The sequence below is a fragment of the Athene cunicularia genome (assembly GCF_003259725.1).
Source record: "Athene cunicularia isolate RWA chromosome 11 unlocalized genomic scaffold, athCun1 chr11_part1, whole genome shotgun sequence".
Classification (NCBI taxonomy): Eukaryota; Metazoa; Chordata; class Aves; order Strigiformes; family Strigidae; genus Athene; species Athene cunicularia.
The window spans coordinates 1267099-1291822 of NW_020799113.1; the positions used below are offsets into that span (position 1 = coordinate 1267099).

The 24724-nt window shown below is 40.1% G+C and overlaps 1 protein-coding gene across 3 annotated transcripts; it reads left to right on the plus strand.

Moving 5' to 3' along the window:
* The first annotated feature begins 1825 nt into the window (after nt 1-1825).
* KCNG4 (potassium voltage-gated channel modifier subfamily G member 4) lies at nt 1826-24724 on the plus strand. Of its 3 annotated transcripts, XM_026856903.1 has the most exons (6): nt 1858-1909; nt 2315-2364; nt 3758-3909; nt 4045-4148; nt 5013-5812; nt 22246-24724. In XM_026856903.1, the coding sequence occupies exons 5-6, from the start codon at nt 5063-5065 to the stop codon at nt 23029-23031; spliced, it is 1536 nt and encodes a 511-aa protein (XP_026712704.1). In that variant the 5' UTR covers nt 1858-1909; nt 2315-2364; nt 3758-3909; nt 4045-4148; nt 5013-5062; the 3' UTR covers nt 23032-24724. The 3 variants fall into 3 exon arrangements, with proteins under 3 accessions (XP_026712706.1, XP_026712704.1, XP_026712705.1); XM_026856904.1 differs by lacking the exon at nt 3758-3909; XM_026856905.1 differs by lacking the exons at nt 2315-2364; nt 3758-3909 and having other exon boundaries at nt 1826-1909.

Here is a 24724-nt window from a genome sequence, read left to right on the forward strand (position 1 = left end):
TGAATGAAGACAGTACAGGTTTTTTAAAATTAATTTTTTTTCATTCTCATTTTTTCTCCTCCTTTTCAGTGCATTCATATTTCCTCAAATAATTATTTTGATTTACACTTTTGTTTTCTCTCTGACTTTAAAAGCCTGAAACGCATCTTCTGTTATAGATGCCAGGCAAAGTAATTACCTTTGTATTATATTTAAGCATTACAAAAAGTCCAGTTGGGAAGAAAGGAAGGAAGATTGACAACAGTGCCCTTATTAAATTAGATGTCTGCTCCCTACGGAATGACTGGAAGACCTATAAGCACATACAGTTTCAGAGTGTAGTCTACCCCTCTGTGAGACTGTCCATTATATACAGACATCACTGGTCTTGAAAATATATACATGCACATACATATCTAATCAGTTTTGTCTTCATCTCTTTTTTGCTGTTCTGACAGAGTAATACTGTCAGGTAAGTAGTGCATGTTCAACCCAGAAATGCATGACCAAACTATTAGAGCCTAGGCCACCCTCCTCAAGTTTCTCAGCATAAGAACATCTCCAAAAGGTCACACCAGGGTCTGTGCAGCCCCCATGTGCATCATCTATCAAGAATCCAGGAAAAAGCAGAACAGGGAAAGCATATACATTGTGGGATTTGCACTAAAATATCTCCCTACTGCTGAGCAATACTTTCCATGCCAGACATGGGATCTATCTGGTGGACCTTCTTTGCATTAATTTGCTCAGTCCTTTTCTAAATACTTTACACTTTTGGCCACCACAACAAATGTGCCAATAAATTCTACAGTTTTATTATGTGCTTGGTTAAAAAAGGTGCCTGCTTCTTCTGTATATCTATATTCTGTATCTATCTGCTGCTTGACACAGGATTTTGACATAATTGCAGAGAATACAATGCAGGAGATGAAATCACAGGTATGCAAGCTATTAAAGCCAGTGATATTCACTGGCTTTCCCCTTTTCTACAGCATTTAACTATTAGTGATATCTAGATACTAGCCCTGAAAATGATTTCATTATTGAACTATCTAAGAAAAATCAGCTCACCGTAAGGGACGTCTCTTACCAGATTCTCCTCTGCATGTCGCAGGGGCATGATGACAACTGCACCATCACACCCACAAGGTTTCAAGCCAGCCTAGTAGATCTCTGTTGTGTGCCTCTGAATTTGAATTCAGTAAGAGATACACCATCAATTACCACACCACCTAGATTGAGGCTTTAATCTTGGTTTACATGGGGCTAGGCTTAGTCCAACTGAGAGAGGTGTACAATGGTGTGCAATGGCTTCATCACGGGCCATCTGGGTAAGAACTCTCTCTTCTGCTCAGCTTTCTTCTCAGCAGTAGCATGTTGCCATTGTTGTATAAAGGAGATGTGAGAGGCAGGTCTAAAAAAAATTACAGTAGAATGGCAAAACCACAAAAGGGGGGAAACAACAGCAAGGAGACAGGAATGTCATTCATGTCAACAAATAAATGAAGCATATGGAACCTGCATTTAAGGCATAAATGGCATGTAAAAGAAGTTGATACCACCATATGGCTAAGGAGCAAGGAGGCAGCAATTCCAGAAAGTGTAAGGGAAATGGAGGACAAGAAAAGAGAATAAAGATTATGAACTTCGTACTGAATCGGGCAAATCCAAAGGGAATTTAACAGGAAGACTACAGCAGTAGTTGTGAAAAACAAAAAAAAATACCCAACCGTGAAAAACCCAAGTCAGCAGAGGTTCAAACTGAGCCAGGAAATATGCCCTTCCCACTTGGGGAGGGATTTCAATTTGTGATGTCAGCACTAATAGCTTTAGATCCTCCACTACCAAGGAGGAGATCGTACAGACATGGCAGTAGGGCCCAGGAGAGCAGAAGGCAGATATGGACCAGGGTGGAAGGACAGTTCTGGAGGTAAGTTACATGTTTAAGATCTTCAGAGCTGGGTTTAGGGCCTGGATTCAGGGCCTGTCTTCCTCAGACACCAAACAAAGCCGTTCTCTTTTCTGTACCTTCATATCCTGTTAATAAAATCAAGATAAAAATATTTCTATCCTTTCTCTGTCTCACTTATGAAGACAGACGACTTAAGGACTGACTGACAGTCATTTGTATGATTCGAGCTGGCAATGAGATCCTGATCTAGCTACAGACACTGCTGCAGGTCTCAGTAAAGCAAATGTTAGGGTGCCTAGTATTGGAAGTGAAGTTTTAAACATTAGACCATATGTATTTCTTGATAAATAAGTATAGCACTCAAATTACTCGATTATGTATGATGTTTACTCATTGTTTTGGATTTATTCACCTTCTCGTCAGCTGATTTCAGAAATATAACCTTCAACACCACCATGCAAGGACTTCACAAGGTAAGAAGAAAATGCTAATTGGTTTTATCCTTTTGTGAAACAATCCATCCAAAGTTAATTAGAATAGGTTTGCTTTTTCTTTGCAGAAATAATCCGTAAGAAGGACTGATAGGCAGAGCAAACTGCATCTTGCACAAAGGTAGTAGGATTTAAGTGATTTTGAGCTATGCTCCCAGAACTCAGTTGCCTTCAGGCATCTCTCTGGTCTTTCTCTGTGGATGGCATAATTAGGACTTGAGTGAAAACCCCAGTGGTGAAGCCTGATAAGAAGTTAATCTTCTGGGCACCACATGGGCCAAGAGAGATGTGCCAAAAAGTCCAATTAGCAAAGGCTTCCCTTCCTAGGTTGTGCCATCGCATTGCTCAGTGCTGATAAACAGCTGCAGCATCTGCTTCTGGGGAGTGTCAGCTCAGCAGCGCACAAGTCCCACAGCCATTACGAGGGTAAGTAGCAAAGGGCACCACCTGCACCTTCTACCCACTGTGCAAATGGCAGAGAAGCAGCTCTGCGATTCAAGCTCATAACGCTTCTCCATGCGACCTTCACGCTCACAGCGGGACATGTAAATCCTACAGATTCACACACCTCTCTAGTAATAGGATTCAGCTTCAGTGCTTTCCGCCACACTGGGTATAGGCATAAGCTAAGGCATTTCTTACTGCATTTGGGAGTACCACAGAGAGTACTTGCCAACAGGAGCTCATTGTAGGTTTCTTGCACCCTGTGACTGAGGCCAAGCAAGCAGAATATGGGTCAAATCTGTGTCATGCCAATTTTAGACTGAGGCAGCCCAAGACCTACTAGCAGTACAGAACCCAAGAACATTACAGCAAGCTCACCTCTCCCTCAGCCATGTATGAGAAAAGCAAGAAAACGGTTATGTTTGATTTCCCATCGTCTCTAAAGAAGAAAGGAAAAAGTTCTTGGCTGTTGGAAAAGCACTGTGGATCTGAGAGTGCGCAGCACCTATTAATTGCAAGCCAGAGACCCTTTCTTTTATGGGAGAACAGCACTTCTCTAATAGCCAAAGGAATGCTGAGGGCCAGCATCCATGGACCCAGAAACCTTCCCTCTCCATCTAAGGATATTTAAGAGCAAATCCCAGTGTCAAGAGGGATGCAGGGCATGGAAACTGCTCCTGAGGAATTTGACTGGTGTCTCCAGAGCAAGCAACTGTGGTATGACTACAATGGAAGGAGTTAATAGACATTGAAATTGTTTTATTAAGTAGGTTTGCCAGAATTTACTTACTATTAAACCTCATTAGTCGGAGACTGTCCTTGTACTTCATGTTCTTACCCAGTTGCTGCCGGCTGCTTGCTGAATAGACAGAGGGATGCTGGAGAGATTATTCCTAAGCCCTTCCCCCTTCCCTCTCCCCTCCTCTTCCAGGACCACACTGACAGTCCCAAGGGAAACAGAATAGAGACGGGGAGAGGGCAGGATCCACCAGCTCTCACTCAGCACATTTCACCTGGAAGCCCCAGGAGTCCAGAAGAGGAGCTGCCACTTCGGACACCGTCTCCTTTGCAGAGGATCTATTAGTACGACATACATTCCATGAACACATAGGAGTATTTTCCCCTTCTAGGAAAGAAGGAGAGAAAGAGGAAAGAGACTGCGATCTCCAGAGTGCTATACTGATTTTTCATGTAATCAATACTGTAAAATATCCCCAGGTCTTTCTGCTGGATTGTAACTCAGAGGACAGCTGATCAGCTTGCGGCATGTGTACTTCACCTGCGGGGAAGCCAGGCACCGGGCAGCAGCCCGTGGCGCGGTGGTAAGTAACTTCAGGGAAGTTTTCTTGGAATTTTTGCAGTTCGTTGACTTGGAGTAATGAATGCCTTTGAATCTATAGAGATTATGAACAAAACCAGGGGTTTGTTCCTAAGAGGGGGAAGCGAAGGGGGGATGTCTTTCAGTTTGCTTCCCCTCCCAAGCTGATAAAATACTTTTCTTTCTGTCCTTGTAACAGAGTTTTCTCCAGGATGGGCAAATGTTCCCTATACCTTCTCAGTAATTTGCAGTGACCAGGTTGATAAGAATAGTCACCATTTATACAGCACTTTACCTCTTAGGGCATTTTACAAACATTAATAGTTAATCCTTGCAATACCCCTGAGAGGCAGGCAAAACAGGCATGCAGTGAAAGGCAGAGGAATTGCAATCTGAGTGTTCAAGTTAAAGCAATTAGGAACTTTGCATCCAGCTGATGGCAGGTAATTGACCACTCTAATAACTATTAAGCGGCTTAGTTGAGTTAGAGTGTATTTCAGGGTTTATAGAAATAGGAAAGCAAAGTGACAGCCACTGGAAAATACAACAATCTAATGAGGACCGAGATATGCTTGGAGAAGAGTCCGATCTGTTCGCATTCGGATTTGCAGGCATCCGGCCCTTTGCGATAATTATGAATGAGGCTTTAGCTCTCCTCTGTGTCTGTGTGTTGCCAGACAACCAATGAGGCTGCAAAGCAAATCGCATTCACAGGCTGCAGATTTCGGGAAGAAGCACAGAGGTGACTTTTACTTACAAAACAGGGACTCGTTTATTTTGTGATTTAGGACAGTAGCCTGAAACACCTTTTCTCTTACAATAACCTCTGCTATGTTTTGTCCTCCTTCCTATATCTTTTGGCTGACAGATAACCCTGCTCTGATGCCATTTCGGATGTCCCGGTGAGAACTCTTAGAGATGCCTATTCTCTCCAGAGGCAGTGACCAAGACTATAGTAACATTAGCTACACTTCCTGTAATTCCTTGAGCCGCTTCTTTCCTGTCTCCGTTGAAACCCCTTCTGTCAAAGGGGTCCATTACCAAAGAGCCAGGAGGATTTACCATCCTGATCAAGTCTCTGCAGTCGATCTAAAGACAGAGATCATGATAAATGTTGGAGGCATCAAGTACCTGCTACCTTGGAGTACTTTAGATGAATTTCCTCTGACCAGACTGAGCAAACTTAAGTTTTGCAGCAGCTATGAAGAAATAATACAGCTGTGTGACGATTACGATGAAGACACCCATGAGTTCTTCTTTGACAGGAACCCCAATGCTTTTGGGATGATTGTCAGCTTTCTAGCAGCAGGGAAGCTGATGCTCTTAAGCGACATGTGTGCCTTGTCTTTTCAGGAGGAGCTGAGATACTGGGGGATTGAGGAATCCAACCTGGAGAACTGCTGCTTTCGAAAACTATTTCAAAAACTGCAGGAGCTGGCTGAGGTACGCAAAGAAGAGGAGCTTCAGAGGAGCAAAGAAGCTACGTGTGTCTTGGATGAGAAAACCAAATTCGGACAGTTTATGAACAGACTCAGAGATATGGTAGAAAATCCCCAGTCAGGACTCCCAGGGAAAGTCTTTGCTTGTCTCTCCATTCTCTTTGTGGCCACCACAGCTATAAGCCTTTGTGTTAGCACAATGCCAGACTTAAGAGCTGAAGAAGACAGGGTAAGTCAGTCCTTTTTAACTGGTCTAACTACAGAATTAAAAGAAATTTGTCTGTCTTGCTAGGTGTATGTCATTAAAAAGATAAAAAAAGATACAGAAAATCCATAGCGATAAGGTTCAAAACTGTCACTGGTAATGAAACAGTCTGTAACAGAAAATGCAACAATGGCTTTTCAAAGTGATATTCAGCTAAGAATCATGTGTATTTTACTAATTGTTAGCTAAAATACAGGGAAGAGCTTCTGGACAGAATAGAGCGCTGCAGCTCTCTAATACAGCATTGTGTCTCCTTCCTTAGAAACACTTGCCAGTGTAAGTTATATTAACTTGTTAACATTGAGACTCTCAAACTGACATTGAGGAGTTTTCAACATGCTTTACTCTAGTTACAAGCAACCTCTTGTTTGGAAACATCACCTAAAGAAATATTTTCCTCAGGCATCTTTACTTTTAACATAGCTGGGTATCCTCCCTTGTGAGAATACAGTCAAATCTTTAGAGAGGAAGTAATATTAATTAATTTTTATAATGTTAGAATGTTACATTTAGTTAGTTGCTTAAAGGATGAGAGACATGAAGTAATTTTGCAGATACTGATACTTAGAAGCTGCGCCTCCAAAAATCGTAATTCCATGCTAACAGAATTTGGTATTTGCCCACACATGTTGTAGGAGTAATGCCAAATACTAGCTGAACTGCTAACTGCATTTAAACCCTTTTCAAGTAAGTCACACACATTAATTCAGGGCAAATAAATCAAGCCTGTTCCATACATGCAGCATCTTCTCTATAACACTGTTGAGTATTTCAGCATTTTAACAATTTTTTATTTATTCTAATAATAAAACAGAGGAAAGTGACAATCCAAAGTTACTTCAGAGGTAATAATGTCCAAATTCATCAAATAACCTTGACTAATCCCTTTAATGTATCCAGCACTTCATTTGCAAACTGCCCTTCCAAAAGTGTTGAGGAAATCCAGGGCAAATAAACTCCCTGCCCCAAGCATTACTATAAAGATGAGACACTCCTCAGAGTATTGTATGCTGATGAAGTCATTTTAAAATTTATAGCACAGCATGGCATGCACAATACAAAAATCTGTATATATTTTATTGCTCAAGCAGTAAGTCAAAGCAGCACAGTCATGGTGAAGAGATGTCAGGATATTTGATATCTTTGAATAAAACTAAGGACTGCACAGAAGGCTGAAATTTAAGATCATTCCCTGTTCCATTTAACCCCTTGAATATTAACTTACATTTGCATAGGAAGACTATTACCTTTCAGTAGTAAGTCTGGTGCTCTTGCAGCCTTCCACAGCTATTACTTTTGGCAGGAAAAACTCTTAACACTGTTCCAATGCTTCTTCTAAGGAAGTGCTTTAAATATAGAACATCCTTCTTATAGCTAGATGTAAAAAACACTACAAACTCTGCTCTAGCAAGTGCTTCCTACTAACTTTTTAATGGAAGTAGCCCGATGCATTTTATCTTAATTTCACTGCAGAAAAAGCTTTTATAAATACTTTTCATGCAAAAGAAAAAGCACATAATGTTTCAGAACTCAGCTAGATGTAATATGTCGTGTGTTTTAAAAATAATTAACCGTATGTTAGAAAGGGAAGCACGTTGAGGGTTATAAGTATATCTGGTAGCTGCAGTATAGCTGCTGTTCCTGGATTTCCTATAAAACACAGATGACATTCCTACTTAGAGATTTGCATATATATCACTACTTTAAAAACAAGCAAATTGGATTGGAACAAGCTCAAAAGATGGAATGTTTCAAGTGCAGAGGAGAGGATGAAGGATGAACTTGAGCAAAGGACAACATTTGTCCAAATATATGGAAACATCACATAATTTACACTTACAGCATCAGTCTAATGCACTTTGTCATTGTGTCCCAGAAGCACAGAACAGAGTATTAAAAGTCTTATTTTTTGAATCATATAACATTATGCCAGAGAAAACATAGGGGAATATATGAGACAAAATACTCATGCCTTGTGGAAAAGCTGAGAATATACTAAATAGTAGGTTTTCCACCCCTAGAGAATGGAAAATTCTCTAAATTTCCATCCCTGCAACACCTAAGATTTTCTTACTGGGATCTCAAAAAAGCATTTGAGCTAGAACTAAACAAATAACTCAGAGAGCTTGACTAAAAACACTGCTTCTTGATTGTGGCCAAATCATACCCAGGCAAATTGCAACTCTACGTTGATTTGTAACACAAAATTGTTCACTGGCTGACCTCTGAAAGTGATTCCAAGATGGGGCCATGTTTACCAGCAACCTGGGACAGGCATGCAGAATCTGAAATTTTTGGATTTTGTGCTGAACATAAAGATCACGCGATATCTGTTTGCTCAGTGACAGAAAACAGTCAAATTCCTTCAGTAAAGTTTCTGAACAACCTCTAATTCCACACCTGAATTCAAAGATGCCCTGTCCTGAGGTTTATTAATTTTTGTGTTAAAGCTTGGCAAAACCTCTATGGTAAATGTGCTTACAAGTACTGCAAGGATCCATTTTCCAGTGTCACAAACACTAGAAATTGAATTTATCCATTTTGAAATACAAATAAAAAAGGCTTTACCTCTGCTGCATATGTACCACTCTAGGGTCCTTTTTCTCATCATCACAGCCACATTAAGAGAGTGAAAAATAATACAAGGTGACTTCCACTTCAGTCAGAGGCTTGGCTGATCCCACCCTGCAGGCACATGAAATCACTTCTCCTTTTAGCAGTTGTTAAACCAGATCTGCTTAGAAGGGAGAATAGCTGCCTGGGCAGGCAGAAGAGCAAACAGGAGTCCTCACCATCCGAGGGAAAGTGAAAACTCCAGTCTCCGGGAGAGGGATGGCAAGGAGCCAAGGCAAGAGCATCCGCATCATGGAAGCCCAGTCACCCTGGCAACCAGAGGGGAGGGAAGGAGCCATCTCCTTGGGCAGCAGAAAAGGGAGAAGAAGGTTAGCTTAAAGATAGGAATAAAGCTGAAAATAAAATAAAGAACAAGTTATAATTGATACCATGCACACACTCTAGAATATGTCAAATGACATTTAGGAGACTCCTCATTATTGAACAGGAAGAAAAACACAGATAGATGGGGAAAAAATTCTGTAACTATATATCACATAGCACCTGCCATGAATCCCAACCCTGAGCGGACAGCCCCAGGCGAAGGAGGCCAAAAGTTCAGGGAGAGCAGTAAACGTATATAGTGATCTCACGTTTGACCATGAAACAGATATTCTAAAGGATTTATCATACATGATGCTAGGAAAGAGGACTCATTAGTAACAAATTATGTTATTTGGGCATAAACCAACTGAACACATCCTCCAATGGCAATACCTCCTTAGCTAGGATATTTGCATCTGTTCTTTATGGAGACCAAACTGTCTTCAGTAAGAAAAAAGATATAATACCACCAACACATAGTAACCAAGGCATGTGCGCATGCAGAGATCATGAAAAAGCCATATTAGGAGGTGAGGAATTCTGTTTACTATTGTTCTGAGTGGGTAGCCTGAGAGATCTACAAATCTGAATCAGACACCACACAAATAGGATAAGAAAGCTGAAGCAACAAAATCTACCAGTATTTCCCTCAAAAAAAGCAATTAAGATTATCCCACTAGAGACAAGGCAAAAGTCCCATCAAAGTCCCCCAAAAGTCCCAGTCCCACATAAAAGTTACAATCAGGATCCAAGAGGTGTAACTGAAATAGTCGCTGCTCAGCACATCTAACCCAAAGGAAAAAACACCATTACACCAGAGAGCTATGAAATAAAACCACCACAGGGCTTGGATAGGGAGACTGCTTGAAGCACTCTTGGGATTTTCCTTAAGAAGAGCTATTTCTTTTAATGAGTCCCTAAAATTGGCATTCTCTAGAGAAATGACTCAGCAGAAAGGATAGAGCAAGGTCATTTCTTCAGGAAGGCAAGTTAATTAAGGTTGGGGCGGGGGGAAAGAAGAAAAAGAAACCCAAGACATTTCCATCCCCTGTCCCTCAGCACCGGTAGCAACCAAATCATTTTCTCCCAGTGTAGAGAACTGCCAATAATTCACACTTACATGATGTTTTATGGAAGTGTGGTTTAAGGGAGAAGGAAATGTCTATTCTCTGTTCTCCGCCTCTTCTCTGGTGATCAGTGAGTGCTCAGACCTTGTTGCTACTAATTGTATTTGCTCTTAAACTGACCTTGAGAAGCTTGTCATTTCTTTATGTATTATATATAGTCACTTAATGAAACATAACCGACATAAGCTGCAACCTGCATTGTCAGATCTAATGATTTTATCTTGAAACTTAAAATACTCATTTTTTTAAAGCTCCCATTCATGGGGTTGTTTGATTATGGGAAAATCTAATTCCTTTTAAAAGAGTAACTTTTTAGTTTCTGGTTGCACTGAGAATCCAAAAAACATGAACAGAGGAAGAGAACCAGGTACCTAATATGTAGAACCATTTTAAAATGATTCGTTCATTCTACACCATTATTCTGGAGGCCCTAACTTATGTTTTTTGATGTCTGATGTTGCTGATGTTGTCTGTATGTTACCAAACCCATCATATTCCTCCACTCTAGAGGAAACTGCTGAGAAACACATTTTCTTTAAAAGTGGAGTAATTTTTATAGGGTAAAAGCAATTTATTGGTCTTACTGTGAAGAGAAAGAAAATCAAACAAGATATTTGTTTCATCAGGGTTACCACTGCCACAGCTAAATGTGTTGATTATAAAAATTCACACTGACTTCTATCTAGCCAGTTCAGTATGTGAAGATATGCTTGCAAGAGGTCTATCCTCTTGCTCAGTATTGAAGCTATTAAATCCATTACAAAAGCATTAGATTGTAAAGCTCCAACCCTGTCCATAACCTGCAGATAACATTAAATATCTCTAGTGAACTTACTAAAGGAAAACCTAAGAACTTGGGAGTAACTGGAGGAGATAATAATCCATATGGAGAGTGTCAATCAGAGGAGTGTAAACCTAGCCCTGCTGCTCACGTAATCTGCGAAGATAAGAGTGTTCATCAAAGTGTAATTTGGCCAACTGTTAGAAGCAATTACTTTTGGTAAATTGAATATGACAGCCAGATTTTGACAGATTCTGCTGGCTACCTTTTTTATAGCTGTTAAATAAGGGGGTCTAAATATCGATCAAAAAAGAATTTTCTAGCTGATTAGCCAGGGCAAAATGATTCCTACTGAAAAAGTATCTTTTCCAGTGACTAGTACAGAGTGCAACTAATGAAGTGGGGCACTATTCAAAACATACCTGAAAAGCAGGGGGATTTCACAGGAACCTGGTGTTCAAACTTACCTTCTAACACAAGCATGCACCACACAAAGCATGACCCAGAATGACCTGCTCTCTTGCAAAGAGATTAATGAAACCCTGGCTTTCAGAAACACTTCTAATGCTATTCAAAATCGTAAGACTACAAAGACGTATGTGTACATGCCCATTTATAAATATATTGGTATATACATATGACTTCAGATTACTTGGAACAAAACAAAGCTGGACGTGCTCTGGTATAATTGCATCTGCTCAGTACATTTTTCTGGGTTCTTATCAGGACACTTACTGTGGATGCTCACTCTCCCAAACTATTTAGTCATCTAGTACAATTCTGATTTCTTCTAATCATTTTGGTCAGCAATGTAAAGTATTACAGCATTTTAAAGTAGGAAAACATGCTTCACTGAAGCACCAAAACCCTCCCAGTTTACTAGGTGTACTCGGCACAGATTCGCTTCATGGATTGAATTAGTTACGTTAATAACAATTGAAAAAAAAGAAGAAAGAAAAAGCTGTTAAACAACAAAAAATCAGAATATGAAAGCCTAGGACTTTGAGATAGATCTATCTATCTATCTATCTATCTATCTATCTATAGAGATATATATATATAAAAAAATTATTGTTTTATGGGATCTGCCTTTTTTGAGGTTTGCCAAAAGCTTTGACCTTGAAATTGCACCATTATGCTAAGGCTCTGATTTCATAGTTCCACATTATAAATAAGTGCTTTCTAAGCATCCACAGAGTTGCATACTTCAGCATTAACTTTAATATTTTCAACACTGATGAAGTTTCTATTCCTCAAGGCCTGCTTTACATCACCAAAGAGGTGCACCAGCGGGAGGGAGACATTGCTGAACATCTGTGTCTCAGCTTACCCTCACTGCTACAGAAAACAATTTTCTTTAGAAAGTCTGGACACTCCAGTGAGTAAATGGATTCTGCATCGTTTTTAAAAGCTGGCTCTGCCAGTACAAGGTCCAACGTTCAGAAAGCACAATTAGACATTATTAGTTTGCCTTATGTTCATCCAGTTCTGGCTGTATCCCAACAGCACTAAGTCTCCTGGCTTTGCACGCTACCCTGGGGGGACACCCAGCTGTTGTAGCTGCTCTGCAAGAGGCAGTCAGTCAACTGCTACTCAGTGTGCCAGCACACGTGGTCCTCACTGGAATCATGCTTTCTTTTCTGATTTGCTGCTTTCAAGTTTGTAGTATTTACGGCAGGAAAAAATCCTCTTTGCTTTCCTTACTTGACTCATCTCATGGGGTTCATTACTTAATAAACGCCTTCTTTGGGAAGACGGGCATTTCCTCTGACAGAGGCACTCTATCTTTGGAAAATGCTAATTGAAATCAATGCATCCTCCAAGTTCGTAGCAATAATGCAACAACTATTAAAAATAAACGCCCAAATTTGTACATAATTTAGAAATTCCTCTTTGAATATGATGGAAATCTTTGAGGACTCTTCAGTCTACTGCTGCAGTCAAATCCACAATCTGGTCTTTGAATTCTGAGCAAATCTAATTGCTAATTTCACTGCAGCATCGGGTCTATGAATGGCATATGTTGTGTTTATTCCCACAGTGTCAGCACCTCCTATTAGCACTAGCATTCTCCTTTATAAGAGATTCAACCAGATTTGGGACCCTGCTGTACATCCTGTACTACGTAGGTACAACAAGTAGTTGCTGCTCTAAAGAACTTAACAACACAGTAAGGAAAGAAGCAGAGAAGAGACAGTAACAGGGCAAATGATCTGATTGGCAGCAACACTGGAAATTGAAGGTCATCCTCTTAAGTCCCAGATAAATACCTTGTCATTCTGACTGTATTGTGCTTCACAGTTACAAAATGAAGTCTGTTAAATTTCTTACTAGAAAAACAAGAAAAAGATAATACTTCCACATCTTTTCCCTAACACAAACACTCTGGGATCACCAATCGGTTTAAATCCAATTCAGATTCTTCAGGCAAGTTCTCATGGTGTTTGCAGGTTAAGGACCCAAGCTTAAAAGTTAATTGAAGTATCTTATTTTAGTTACACTTTTGCCCAGGAGGAGACAACTATGTGTTGGATATAGAGATAATAATTTCCTTCTATGTTCTTCCTAATGTCCGCATTAATGTATTTCCAATATCAGTTTACTTTCCTCAAATGTACTAGTTGTAATTGTTTTCATAAGTCCGGGCTTCTTTCCCATCAAGCAAAGTGAGTGGGAAATCATTCTCTGATCAGAATACGCAGCACTCCTTTAACAAGCTCATCATTCTGTAAATCAGGTTAGTCTCTTTCTCAGCAGGCTGTAAACCTTTGGATTTTATTGCATCAGTCTGTAAGCATAAATCCAAGTACTGAAGTGATCCATAACATAGGGTTTTCAAGTTCTCCCTAACCATCATTTGACTCAGCAGAGCATGGTTTAATTATTCAAATAATAGCAGCAATGCGGTCGCAGTGATTCAGCAGTACCTGCAGCACTGCAGCTGGATCCCCCAGCTCCAGGTACACAGGGAACACAGACTGGCACAACACTTCCTAACTGAGTCATCATTTTACAGCCAAAAGGGATTTCTCCCCCCCATCTGTTCATTTCCCGGTGCAGACAGGGATAAGAACAGCCAGGAGCTGCTTAGGTATCTCCATTCCCTACACCGAGGTGTTGGTCAGCCTCTGCTCCCACCTAACCATTTTCCAGACTTGTAGCCTCACCCTGTAGACCCATCACTTTGGATTTGCAGGCAGGCAAGAGCGAGAATTTAAACTTGTTTTTTCACTACTATATGAGCTCGAATTTTTTTCCACAGAGGGCATTGCCCTGGGATAAGCTGTAGACTGGGATGCACAGTCCATGTATAACCTTGAGAAGTGCAAAAGGCAACACCCTGCCCAGGAAACATCAGCCTTGGGTTTAGAAAGGGAAATTCTTGTGAGTTTTGCTTCTAACTCCTCCACATAGAGGGCTGAATGTTTTTTCTCTGAGAAGGCCAAAAGGCCAGACTGCAAGAAGTCTGCAGTCTTGCTGAGATAAGCCTCTCAACTAAGTGTTGGATAGCACAAGCAGGCAGAAGGCAGGTCCATAGCCACAACACAGACTGATCCCATCTGCTACCACTTCAGCGGACACTGGCCTCTGTCCACAGAACTGTGTGGATGTGAGGGAAGGATCTGAGCAGTAACTGGCTGTACTTGAATGTGCCAGACAAAATCTGGACCCGCCAAGGTAGGTTTCGCAGATGTGAGTTGTGACCTTGCATCAGCTGTGGAGCCAGGCACGTTTCTGGTGTGGAAGTCAACGTTCCGGCAGACTAGCCTTCCACTACAGGGTGCTGAAGCAGGTCCAGGTCCTATGTTTAAGGAAACTCTCCTTTAGGACTGCAGTAGGAGTCTGAATCAAGAAGAGTCAAGCATACTGCTTTATGAGTTCCTTCCCTCCTTTGTTCTGAGACTGTTTAGTATGGGTGACTGAACAGCAAAACAGCCTTTACTCAGAAGCAATCACTACAGCATCTAGGGTGGATGTAGCTGGGACGAGGCTTCAGATCCTTTCTGCCCATCGCTCATTTGTTTTATAATGATGAGCCAGCTGGTTTCCATAAAAGTACCCTGGGAATAACACTGTTGTTATACAGTGGTTAAAATCATGATGTCTAGCTGGGTTCAAGGACTTTTATCAACTCTGCTTCATAAATAATATTAGTTGCTTTTCTCAAAAGTATGCTGTATAAGCAACGCATATACATATTGCTAACGTACATGTTGATTTCCACTCTAAACCTTAGAAAATAATAATTTATGTAGGGATGATGTGATTCTGAAATAATTCATATGCTGATCTAGCAGTACTTACTAGCAAAGCTCTCTACAAGCATCAGTGCAACTTTCACCATTTAACTAGGAAATAGATTATATGACACAAGAAACACTTAAAATCACTAACGTCATCATGAACAGTGTTAACTGGCAGGCATAGAAGAGACCATGAGAAATGCTGTGGGTTTGCCTGTCCTACATCTCAGGCTACACCCTATTTATAGATTGTGCCAAATCCCAAATTACACACCATGGAAGACAGGTTCAGACTGCTGCCAGTGAACTTCCATAGAGTCAGTCACACCAAGGGCAGAAAATTGGTACCTACCCAATTCCTATCCCAATCAAGCTGCAGCATTGTACCTCCAATATAATGGGAATTACAGAATTTCTTTCCCCATTTTTCTTCAGATTAAGAGAAACTTCTCATGCCTCCCTCTGATGTTTTCAGATAGTTTCAGTTCCCTTTTTTACACTTCAGAAATTGCTTAAAAAGGATTTGTTTAGGGTGTTGTTTGCTTTTAAGAATCACTAACAAAACATGAACAGTCCATGGCCACAATACAGAGTAGGTGGAGATCCAACGACCCCTCTTCAGAAAGGTGCCAAACTTTGCTACCCTTCTGCTAAGTAGTCAGCCACTACTTTACATCAAAACTGTGCCACTGATTTCCACAGTGCTCTGCAGAGGGTCAGAAAGAACAGATGTGTACCAGCTGATACTGGTGAGGGGACCAGAGGTAAAACTTGACACCTTTTCTCTCAGTGTGTAACACAGCCTTCAGCTGCTAACAGCCCAGACAGACTCAGGTTCAGGGGTTCAGAACCCTCACACAGTTTTATGAGAGGAGCATATCAAAGTGATTTGCAAAATACAGATTATCACTGCTTTGTGTTTGCCTTGGCATTTATGGAAAAACGCATTACAATGGACTAAAGGGTAAATATTCATTGCAAAAGGTATTGGGGTAAATCTTTGGCAGTAGGAAATTAATTGTCAGATCAGGTGATGATGCAGAATGAGTTTTCCAGAGCATATTTTAATTAAAAAGTGTCTTACAGTGCAACCAAGTGGGACACAATGGTCAGCACAGAACAGACTCTGAAGGGCTAAGAATAGTTCCTTGGTGTTCTCATCCAGTTATCTATAAATAATATTTTTCCTCGTCTAGAATATGTAACAAAGTGGGTTGCATCTGAAAATAAGGTGGATAAACAAGACATATATATTCTGCAGAGGAAATTCTGATTCAGTCTCTCTAGGCATTACTACAATTATTGATGCATGTAAAGATATTATTTTCACTAGATGAGATTTATATCTCTTGTAAGATAGGTTAGTGCAGCATAACTCTGAGATCTGATTTTGTTTATTATCCCAGATGTCATTACACTTTAACTAATGTTTCCTGGTAAAGTAAAAGGGCACTTGGCCAGGAAATTTATCTTATTTATCTTGTGAGTGGCACATATCTCAAGTTCATTTAGCTTGAATTCACAGTTAGTGAATAAATTTTCTTCCCTGTAAACTCACCTGTGCAACTAAGGTCTGAGATTTATCTGCCACATATTACCCTGGCCAGTCCTGACCTCAGAGGTGCCGAACTCCTGAACCTCAGATCCTTTCAGAAAAAGGTACTCTGAGAAAGCTGCAGTGACGCTTAGAGTCACTTGATTTCTCACTATTAGAAATACCACATTCTAAGCATTGTCCCTACACAGATCCAACTTGCTTAAACTTTTTTAAAGAGCACACAATAAAAAAAGCGCAAAATTTATGGAATTCTTGATGATGAACCAGATATAAATTTGTCTATATAACCTACAGCTCACCCACACTTTAAAACTGCAGTCTCAGTCCCTTCCACCACAAAAAGGAAAAGTTCCAGGGAAAGGCAACAAGGATGGAACAACTTCACACAAGGATTAAGGCAGGTAGAATTCCTCAGGATGGGAACAATCTATGACAGTGGCTGCAGCAGAGGTCTACAAAAATCACAGTTGGCAGGAACCGAGTGAACAGCAATCAAGTAGCCAGAGTCCCTTCCAGTAGCAGAGCTTAGGGCCATCAGATGGAAGTAAAAGGAACCTTGTTCAAAGCAAAGAGCTGAGTCTCATGCAATAGGGAGCAGACAAAAGAATGACCAGACTTACAGAAGAGCAATTCAGTTTATTTACACAAACACCACCTTCAGCTCAGGAAGGTCTGGAGTGGAAAATAGAAACTGAAGATTTGCCTTGGGTGTCTCTTTTTTCAGGCTGTTGGAATAAGGCAGCAGGCTAACTGTACTCAGTACTGCCATTCTTATATTTTATCATGAGCCTATTTTGTCATATCTAAAGAGAAGTTAATAGAAGTATCCTAAAATGAGCCATTTTACTGTAACATTATAAACATTCCAACACATCAGAGAACCCAGAAAATGAGCCATTGCCTTATACAGCAGAAGGCAATAGTGAAAAAGAAACATGAATTTCTTGTTATCTTTGGTGGTACAAAAGTTTGAAATAGCCACTTTGCTTCTTTAAGGTGGTTTATAAATTAAATTAAAAAAAAAAAATCACTCAGTATTTCTTTCAGACATCAGGCTCAGTATATATCTTTTTACATGCAAAATATTGTTTCCTTTATTGCTGAGCCAAATACTCTTTTCATACGCAAGATCAATACCAGGCACTCATTTTATTACATTTATACCATACTTTGTAGAATTTCAGCTAGAGACAAGTTTACTAAATCCTCATAAAATCTTGCATTGTTCAAAAGTAAATCTGCAGGTTGAATAATGTATAAAGAGTTAAGATCCTCACTCACCAACGGCTTTGTGATAACTGTTCATCTGTCAGAGTCAATGATTGTTTGAGTACTGATTGATGCTACAGTAGTGTAAAACATGTCAGAGGGTTTTGTGGAAACAATCCACTCAAAATATGTTGTGGTCAGTTATAAATGAAATCTCATCTTCCCCTCATGTTCACAGTCAATACCACACTAGCTTGGAGCTTTTAGACATTCCACTACACCATCGTACTTCGGGTGCAAAAATGTAGACAGGAGAAAAGTCAGTGACAAATTTGACTCAAAGACCTGAAAATAAAAGCTCGGAATTCTGCTCTAGTTAATGGCGAGGTCAAGAAAGGGAGTTGTTTGGTGTGTTTTGTTGGCAGGCACTCATCACCAGAATTTCCTAAATGTGTTTGCTTTGCTCAGAAAGAGAAAATATGTAGAAGTCATTGTGGCACAGAAATTCCTTTATTGGCCATTTATGCAACAAACCCCTTTCATGTATCAGAGTATTTGGGCCATAATTTGAGAGGTCACTGAAAGTAACCTTCATCTAATGGGAATTTGGTGACAACAGCAAATTTGAAATCTACCATTGACATAAAGACATTTGTACTTTAGTAACAACATAACATCTGAAGTCAGTATGTTATTCTGTCTGCTCTTTAGACATCAGTTGGTGAACATAAAGAACTCTGACACCTAAAAGTCATTAAAATACTGGGGAAAAAACGGGAATTGGCTTTAGAACTTAATATCCCCTCTTTTTCCCTCTTATTCCAATATTTTCTACTTTTGAACAAGATGTTCAAAAGGATCAATAATCTTCAGAGACTGACATTAGAGTGATATTTTATATAGATTATATCACATATATTACATAATAGATGCAAATATTCCTAATATATAAAACATTCACATGCAAACTCACTGAATGAAATCAAGCTCCCACTAGGAAATTAATGAGCATGTTCTCATTAAATACCATAGAGCCTGGATCCTACACTCTCTTTCCAGACACTTGTGACAGACAAATAAAGACAGGCAGAGAAAGAAGCTTGGAAGTTTCTGGCAAATGTTGTGCATGGACTGACTAAATCATGGTACATCTACACTAGGTAATGGAGTGAAGTGGCCCTGCTGCGAGATGGTAGCCCAGCTGAGTTATTTCTAGGGCTCAAGTTAGTCACCTCCATACAGAATTACTGTGCCACACGGATAGATCAGTTCCCTCCAAGGGAAACAGGGATGGTTTGGCTGCATGTCTTCATATAGCGTAGGTATGTCTCAAGCAAACACATCCGTCCTTTTCTGTCTCTTCCAAAAAAAAAAAAAAAAAAAAAAAAATTCTCTGCATTAGCCATAGTGTCAGAGTGATATTTTCATTCTTTTGTTTGTTGCAGCAGAAAAAGGGACTGTGGTTTGAATCACATGCAACCATTTCTGTAATATCTTTTGCAAAGTACATAAAAAAGACAAAATGTGCTAACAGGGGAGAACTCACCGTCCTTCACATCCACAACTACACACAAAGGAAAAGTAAAACACAGTAACATTCTTGAAAAGTTTGATTTAAAGGATGCTTTTCTGAAAAATGAATTACTCATTTAGGAAGCTGACGGCACAAATTGCTGTCTCTAAATATATATAACTTTCCATGGGGAATAGTGAGGCAACTGAAGATGGAGAGAAGAAAAAAAATCTCCCGGCTAGTCCTTAACAATGCTATACCCTGAGGTTTCACACTCAATTCAAACAGACACCCTAGATCTTAACAAATTTTCATAAGAAGGAATAGTGAAAGCTATGTGATGATCTGAGCACAATGTCACCTGTAAATGTATAAAGGTAAATAAGTAACAGATGTACTGGAAATTCAGCCCAGTTAATAAAAAAAATACAATAAATCTTGATGGGAACAATGAATAATTCACAGGCCACATCACTAAAGTGACCACAGGCAGGTCTGTGCAGAGTCCAGGCTGCACTGTACAAATAATTTACAACTGAACACTGCATAACACAACTGCTGACCGCAAGCAATCTCATCAAGCCAAGTCAGCAGCTCTGCAAACATCAATGCACTCCGGGCGCTGCCATGGCAATGACTTCAAATGGAGCTCTAACCTGATCCTGCATGTGTAACTCTAGCAGGGTCAAGTCTTCATCACCTTTTGTGATGTTTACTTTAAGAGACAAATTATGATCTTGACAGTCTACTGTGCAGAAAGAGGAAAAAAAACCCCTCAAATGGTGCTGCAGAGCCAAATTGTCCTGAGGATTAGACAGGGTAAAACACATATGTGAGGGATATGTTAGCATTTTACCTGGAGAAACTCAGATAGCCAACAACATAAACGCTGCCTGAACAAAAAGACTTGTTACCCCCAAGAATAGCTGTAATTCTATCACAAGGGACACTCTAAAAAGCCAACATCACATTGCAGTGCAGGGGGTCACTGAACATCGGTAGTAAGTTTAACTAGTAGTAGGGGTATGTGTTTCCCGTGGTTTTTAATTGATAATGCTTGTGAAATTTGGCTAAGAATGGATAAGACTGTATGAGGAACTGTCCCTGACTTTATTCTACGGAGGTTACAAAAAAGCCTTTCACAAACCAAGGGGCTGCAGTTATTCCTGAATAACACATGGACACTCTGCTCCCCCAAAAGGAGGTTCTCCTCCTCTGCACAGCTCCTCCTTCATCGTCCCTAATTCTGCTTGATCATCTTCTGCAGTTGTGAACACCTCAGAGATGCAAGAATACAAGGAGAAGACTCTTCAATCTTGCTAAGCCTTCATGTGACGACGTTGTAGCTGGAAAAAGCTATTTGCTAAATATTCATTTTCAAGTAGCTTAAAAATCTAAAATGAAATTACCACTTTCTACATTTGGGTTTCCAGAACATGTAGAGACAACCCATATTCTGAGTCCAGCCTGGGATTTTAAAGATTGAGATACTGCTCAATCTCTTTCTCTGGTTCCCAGTAATAGCCAAGATTTCTCATCTTGACCAAAAATTCAAACCCCATACACTTCATATGCCGGTCTTTTGATAATATGCACAGCAAAGAAAAAAAAGCACACAAGTATGCTTCAGAATCAGAGTCTTTTAAAGACTCCACTTAAACTGGTTTTGGATTAGAACTGTAATCCAAATATTTGCACTGATGCAAGAACTTAATGTAGATAGCAGCACACCACTGGGAAAATATACAAGTACCTGGTAGGTGGAATTCTTCAAGAAACTTATTCACAATGCTTAAGAGCAAAAAAACAGCATTAATTCAATCACAAAAGCAGGTTTCTTAAGAACATATTAATTCTCTGTGCAGGTACAGGAATGTATTTTTATCAGTAGGATAGATAGGGTAAGAAAACAGTGACACCAGTATTTAAAAGCGATGTGTTCCTTTCGTGGGGAGGTGTCCAACTGCTAAGCAGTAAATGCTACTTCCATTGCTATTTCTTATCTTCTGCAAGGTAAAAAAATGGTGGCAGGACCTGGTTTGTTTTCTGCCAGCTGGAATGCAGGCAGCAGATACTTGTGCATATGAGGGAGGCAGCATGCACACCTCAGTCCCTGTAACCAACGTGTCCATCTGTTAGTTTGTTCTTCGGGTAGATGTAACCTAGCGGCTCTCCATTACTAAAGGACAAGGCTCAATGTAGCCTCTTGCTTACCCAAATAATTACAAGTCAAATTACATTTGCCTTTTTGTTTCACTGGAATAGGCCAAAAGAAGTCTCATTTTTTTTAAGCTCAGCTCAAATATAAATGAAATAATGTGAATCCAAGGTAGTTCAACTAAAGCAATTCCTTTGATAACAAAACTGAGCAAATGCTGCTTGCAGCATGTGGCCTCAATACTGGGAGAGGATTCTTCAAGGCAACTTTCACGTACTGGGTGGTTATTTATTTTCCTTTAGATTCAAACATTTGCATGTATAGAAAGAAGCAAGATTTATATATGGCATAACTGAGTCAAGGATCCAGATGACTTAATATCTCTGAATCTCTTCTAACTGCACCAGAGTACACAGCATTTGTGAAAGTACCATGCATTGAATAACAACCAGAAGTTTACCAAGACATTCAAACATTAATCTTTCTTTTGAAGATAAAGTGATTTTTGTACAGGCTTATAAACCAGTCAAGGTTAAATTAATTTCTGTTTGAGAGCAGAAAGTGGGACTTATTTGGAACTTACAGGCTGCATGCCAAGACTTTACACAGAGACTAGTTTCATTCATTTAGACTGGAAGAAATGACATAAAAATAAGCAGGTAGATATATCTGTTCATTCAGATATTTCACGTGCTCATTATTGTCCCTACACCATTGAAAGGTGGCTGCAATATGACTACGTGCTAGCTGGGATTTGTTTATTTCTGATACCACTGACTCAAGCAGATACATATTGCATCCTCCTCAGTGGTTTTGGATGCTGGTTCACAGACTGTTCTTTTATTTAATTATCTTTTTGTTTTGTGTCAGGGCGAGTGTTCCCAGAAGTGCTATTACATCTTCGTCATAGAGACCATCTGTGTGGCGTGGTTTTCCCTGGAGTTCTGCCTCCGATTCATCCAGGCAAGGAGCAAGTGTCAGTTCTTCAAAGGACCCCTAAATATAATTGACTTCTTGGCTATTTCACCCTATTATGTTTCCCTCATCTTGTCAGAGGATGACTCAAATGAGGAGGACGACAGGCCAAGCAGTAACACATATTTGGAGAAGGTTGGTTTGGTGCTACGGGTTTTACGTGCCTTGAGGATCTTGTATGTAATGCGCCTTGCCCGACACTCCTTGGGCTTGCAGACTTTGGGCCTCACAGTTCGGAGATGCACACGGGAATTTGGCCTGCTTTTACTCTTCTTATGCGTGGCTGTCACTCTGTTTTCTCCTTTGGTCTATCTTGCCGAGAACGAATCTGGGAAGGTGCTTGAATTTACAAGCATACCCGCTTCTTACTGGTGGGCTATCATTTCAATGACCACTGTGGGGTATGGAGATATGGTACCACGAAGCGTCCCAGGCCAGATGGTGGCTCTCAGCAGCATCCTCAGTGGGATTCTCATCATGTCTTTTCCTGCAACATCAATATTCCACACTTTCTCCCATTCCTACTCGGAGCTGAGAAAGGAACATGAACGACTGCAGTCTCGGCTAAACAGAGGGAAAAACGGCAATAACTCTGATGAGAGCGACACCTTCAACGAGACAGACAGCTTGATCCTGGAGGATCAAGCATCACCAATCAAATACATTTACACAGGGAACTAAGCCGGGTTGTAAAGCATTTCCAAGAACAGGAATAGGAATATACACATACGTACATCAACATAATACACAAAACAATGCAACAACATAGGTTACGATGCTATTCTCCTCTGCCAGCACAGGTATAATAAGCAGCCAAGCCAACACAGCTAGCTCCAACACATCATTATGGAGCTGGAGGTTTTGAGAATGTCAAAAGTCAGAGTTTATTCAATAATAAATATTCATTCTTCTCTATAACTAATAAGAATAAACTTTGTCTCTGCCAGTCATGTATCTTGCTGAATGCCTAATACTGAAAGAGTAACAAACAAAACAGCTTCTGCTGGCACAAATACACTTGTTATTTTACTTGCCTTTGAATTTCTAATATTCTTGCAATTAACATCTTAAGCCAAGCATTAGAATGCATTCTTTCAGGGCTATGCACCAGTGTTGTTTATACAATGCTCATCCACCAGGCATATAGAAGAAGCCTCAATACAAATGTGAATTCTGCATCTAAAGCCACTAATAAGCTTAAAATAAAAGCACTGTATGTGAAAGCTTTCAAAGTTTGCCTGTGGCCAGAAGATCAATCTATAAATAACAAATTGCACTGCTATTGTATAAAATACATAGTGCTTGCAAGAGAGTTTGCTTGAAATGCAGCTGCAGTCTGCAAACTGTAAACATTTCATACTAGACAGCAAAAGTTTTCAAACTTCTTTTTCATATACTTATTTAAAATAATAATGAGGAATAAAAAGCCCCAAGCTTATTGACCATATTAAAATGAGTTGGTGTTATCTTTTTCACTGAATGGTGATGGCTTCTCTGGAAGAAACATAAAAAAAAAAAAATACAGTTATTGAAAATGAGATGATAGCTCAGAAGTATCCAAAGGTATAAATACTAAAGAATGAGGCAAATGACTGCCAGAGAGGCAATGGGGAAGATGCCCTAATGCAAATGGAAGATGTCCTTTTTGGAATATCCAAGCACAGCCAGCAGAAAGCGACAGGACCACCCAGAAGTGAGCAATGCTACTTCATGGGATAGTCTAGATGATCTTCTACAATTCCACCTTTTAGATGCTGTGAATGCAGTCAGTGAAAACTGATACCAAGTCGGGAAGCTGGGTCTGTACAAACACCTGTGTGTCCAGGGCCTGCCTCGACTCACAGGACTCTGACATGCTGAACGTTGGACACATTTAAGTACTGAGATGAATCAAGGCCTGAATTATTTTTTTAATCAGATTTTCAGCATTCATTATTCCGTTTCTTAAATCTCACCAAGGTCCCTATGACCTTGTGATGGAGCAAAGCTCAGTGGAGTGACCATTCAGTTCAGTTTTCAGCAGGCACCACTGCTGCACAGTACGGCGCAGTCTGGAGCCCAGGGTGACCCGTCTCCCACGTGGACATGCAGACACAGTCCCTTGCAGTTATGCAACTTTATGCCGGCATTTGGGAGTTTCGGTTTTTAGATACTATCCTCACTGCACAGCTTAAGTACAGAAAAGCACAGTTGCTGGCACAGTTTGGATCACATGACTCAAATTAATCTCTTAGATTTATCTTGCCACTGACCCTATGATGTAAACCAGCGAAACTGTAGCAGATTATAGATGGGATGTTCCAACACAACTGGAACAGGTCAACACTAGATAACAAGCGCTTATATTTGCCACATAAAGGATAAGGCTGGATTT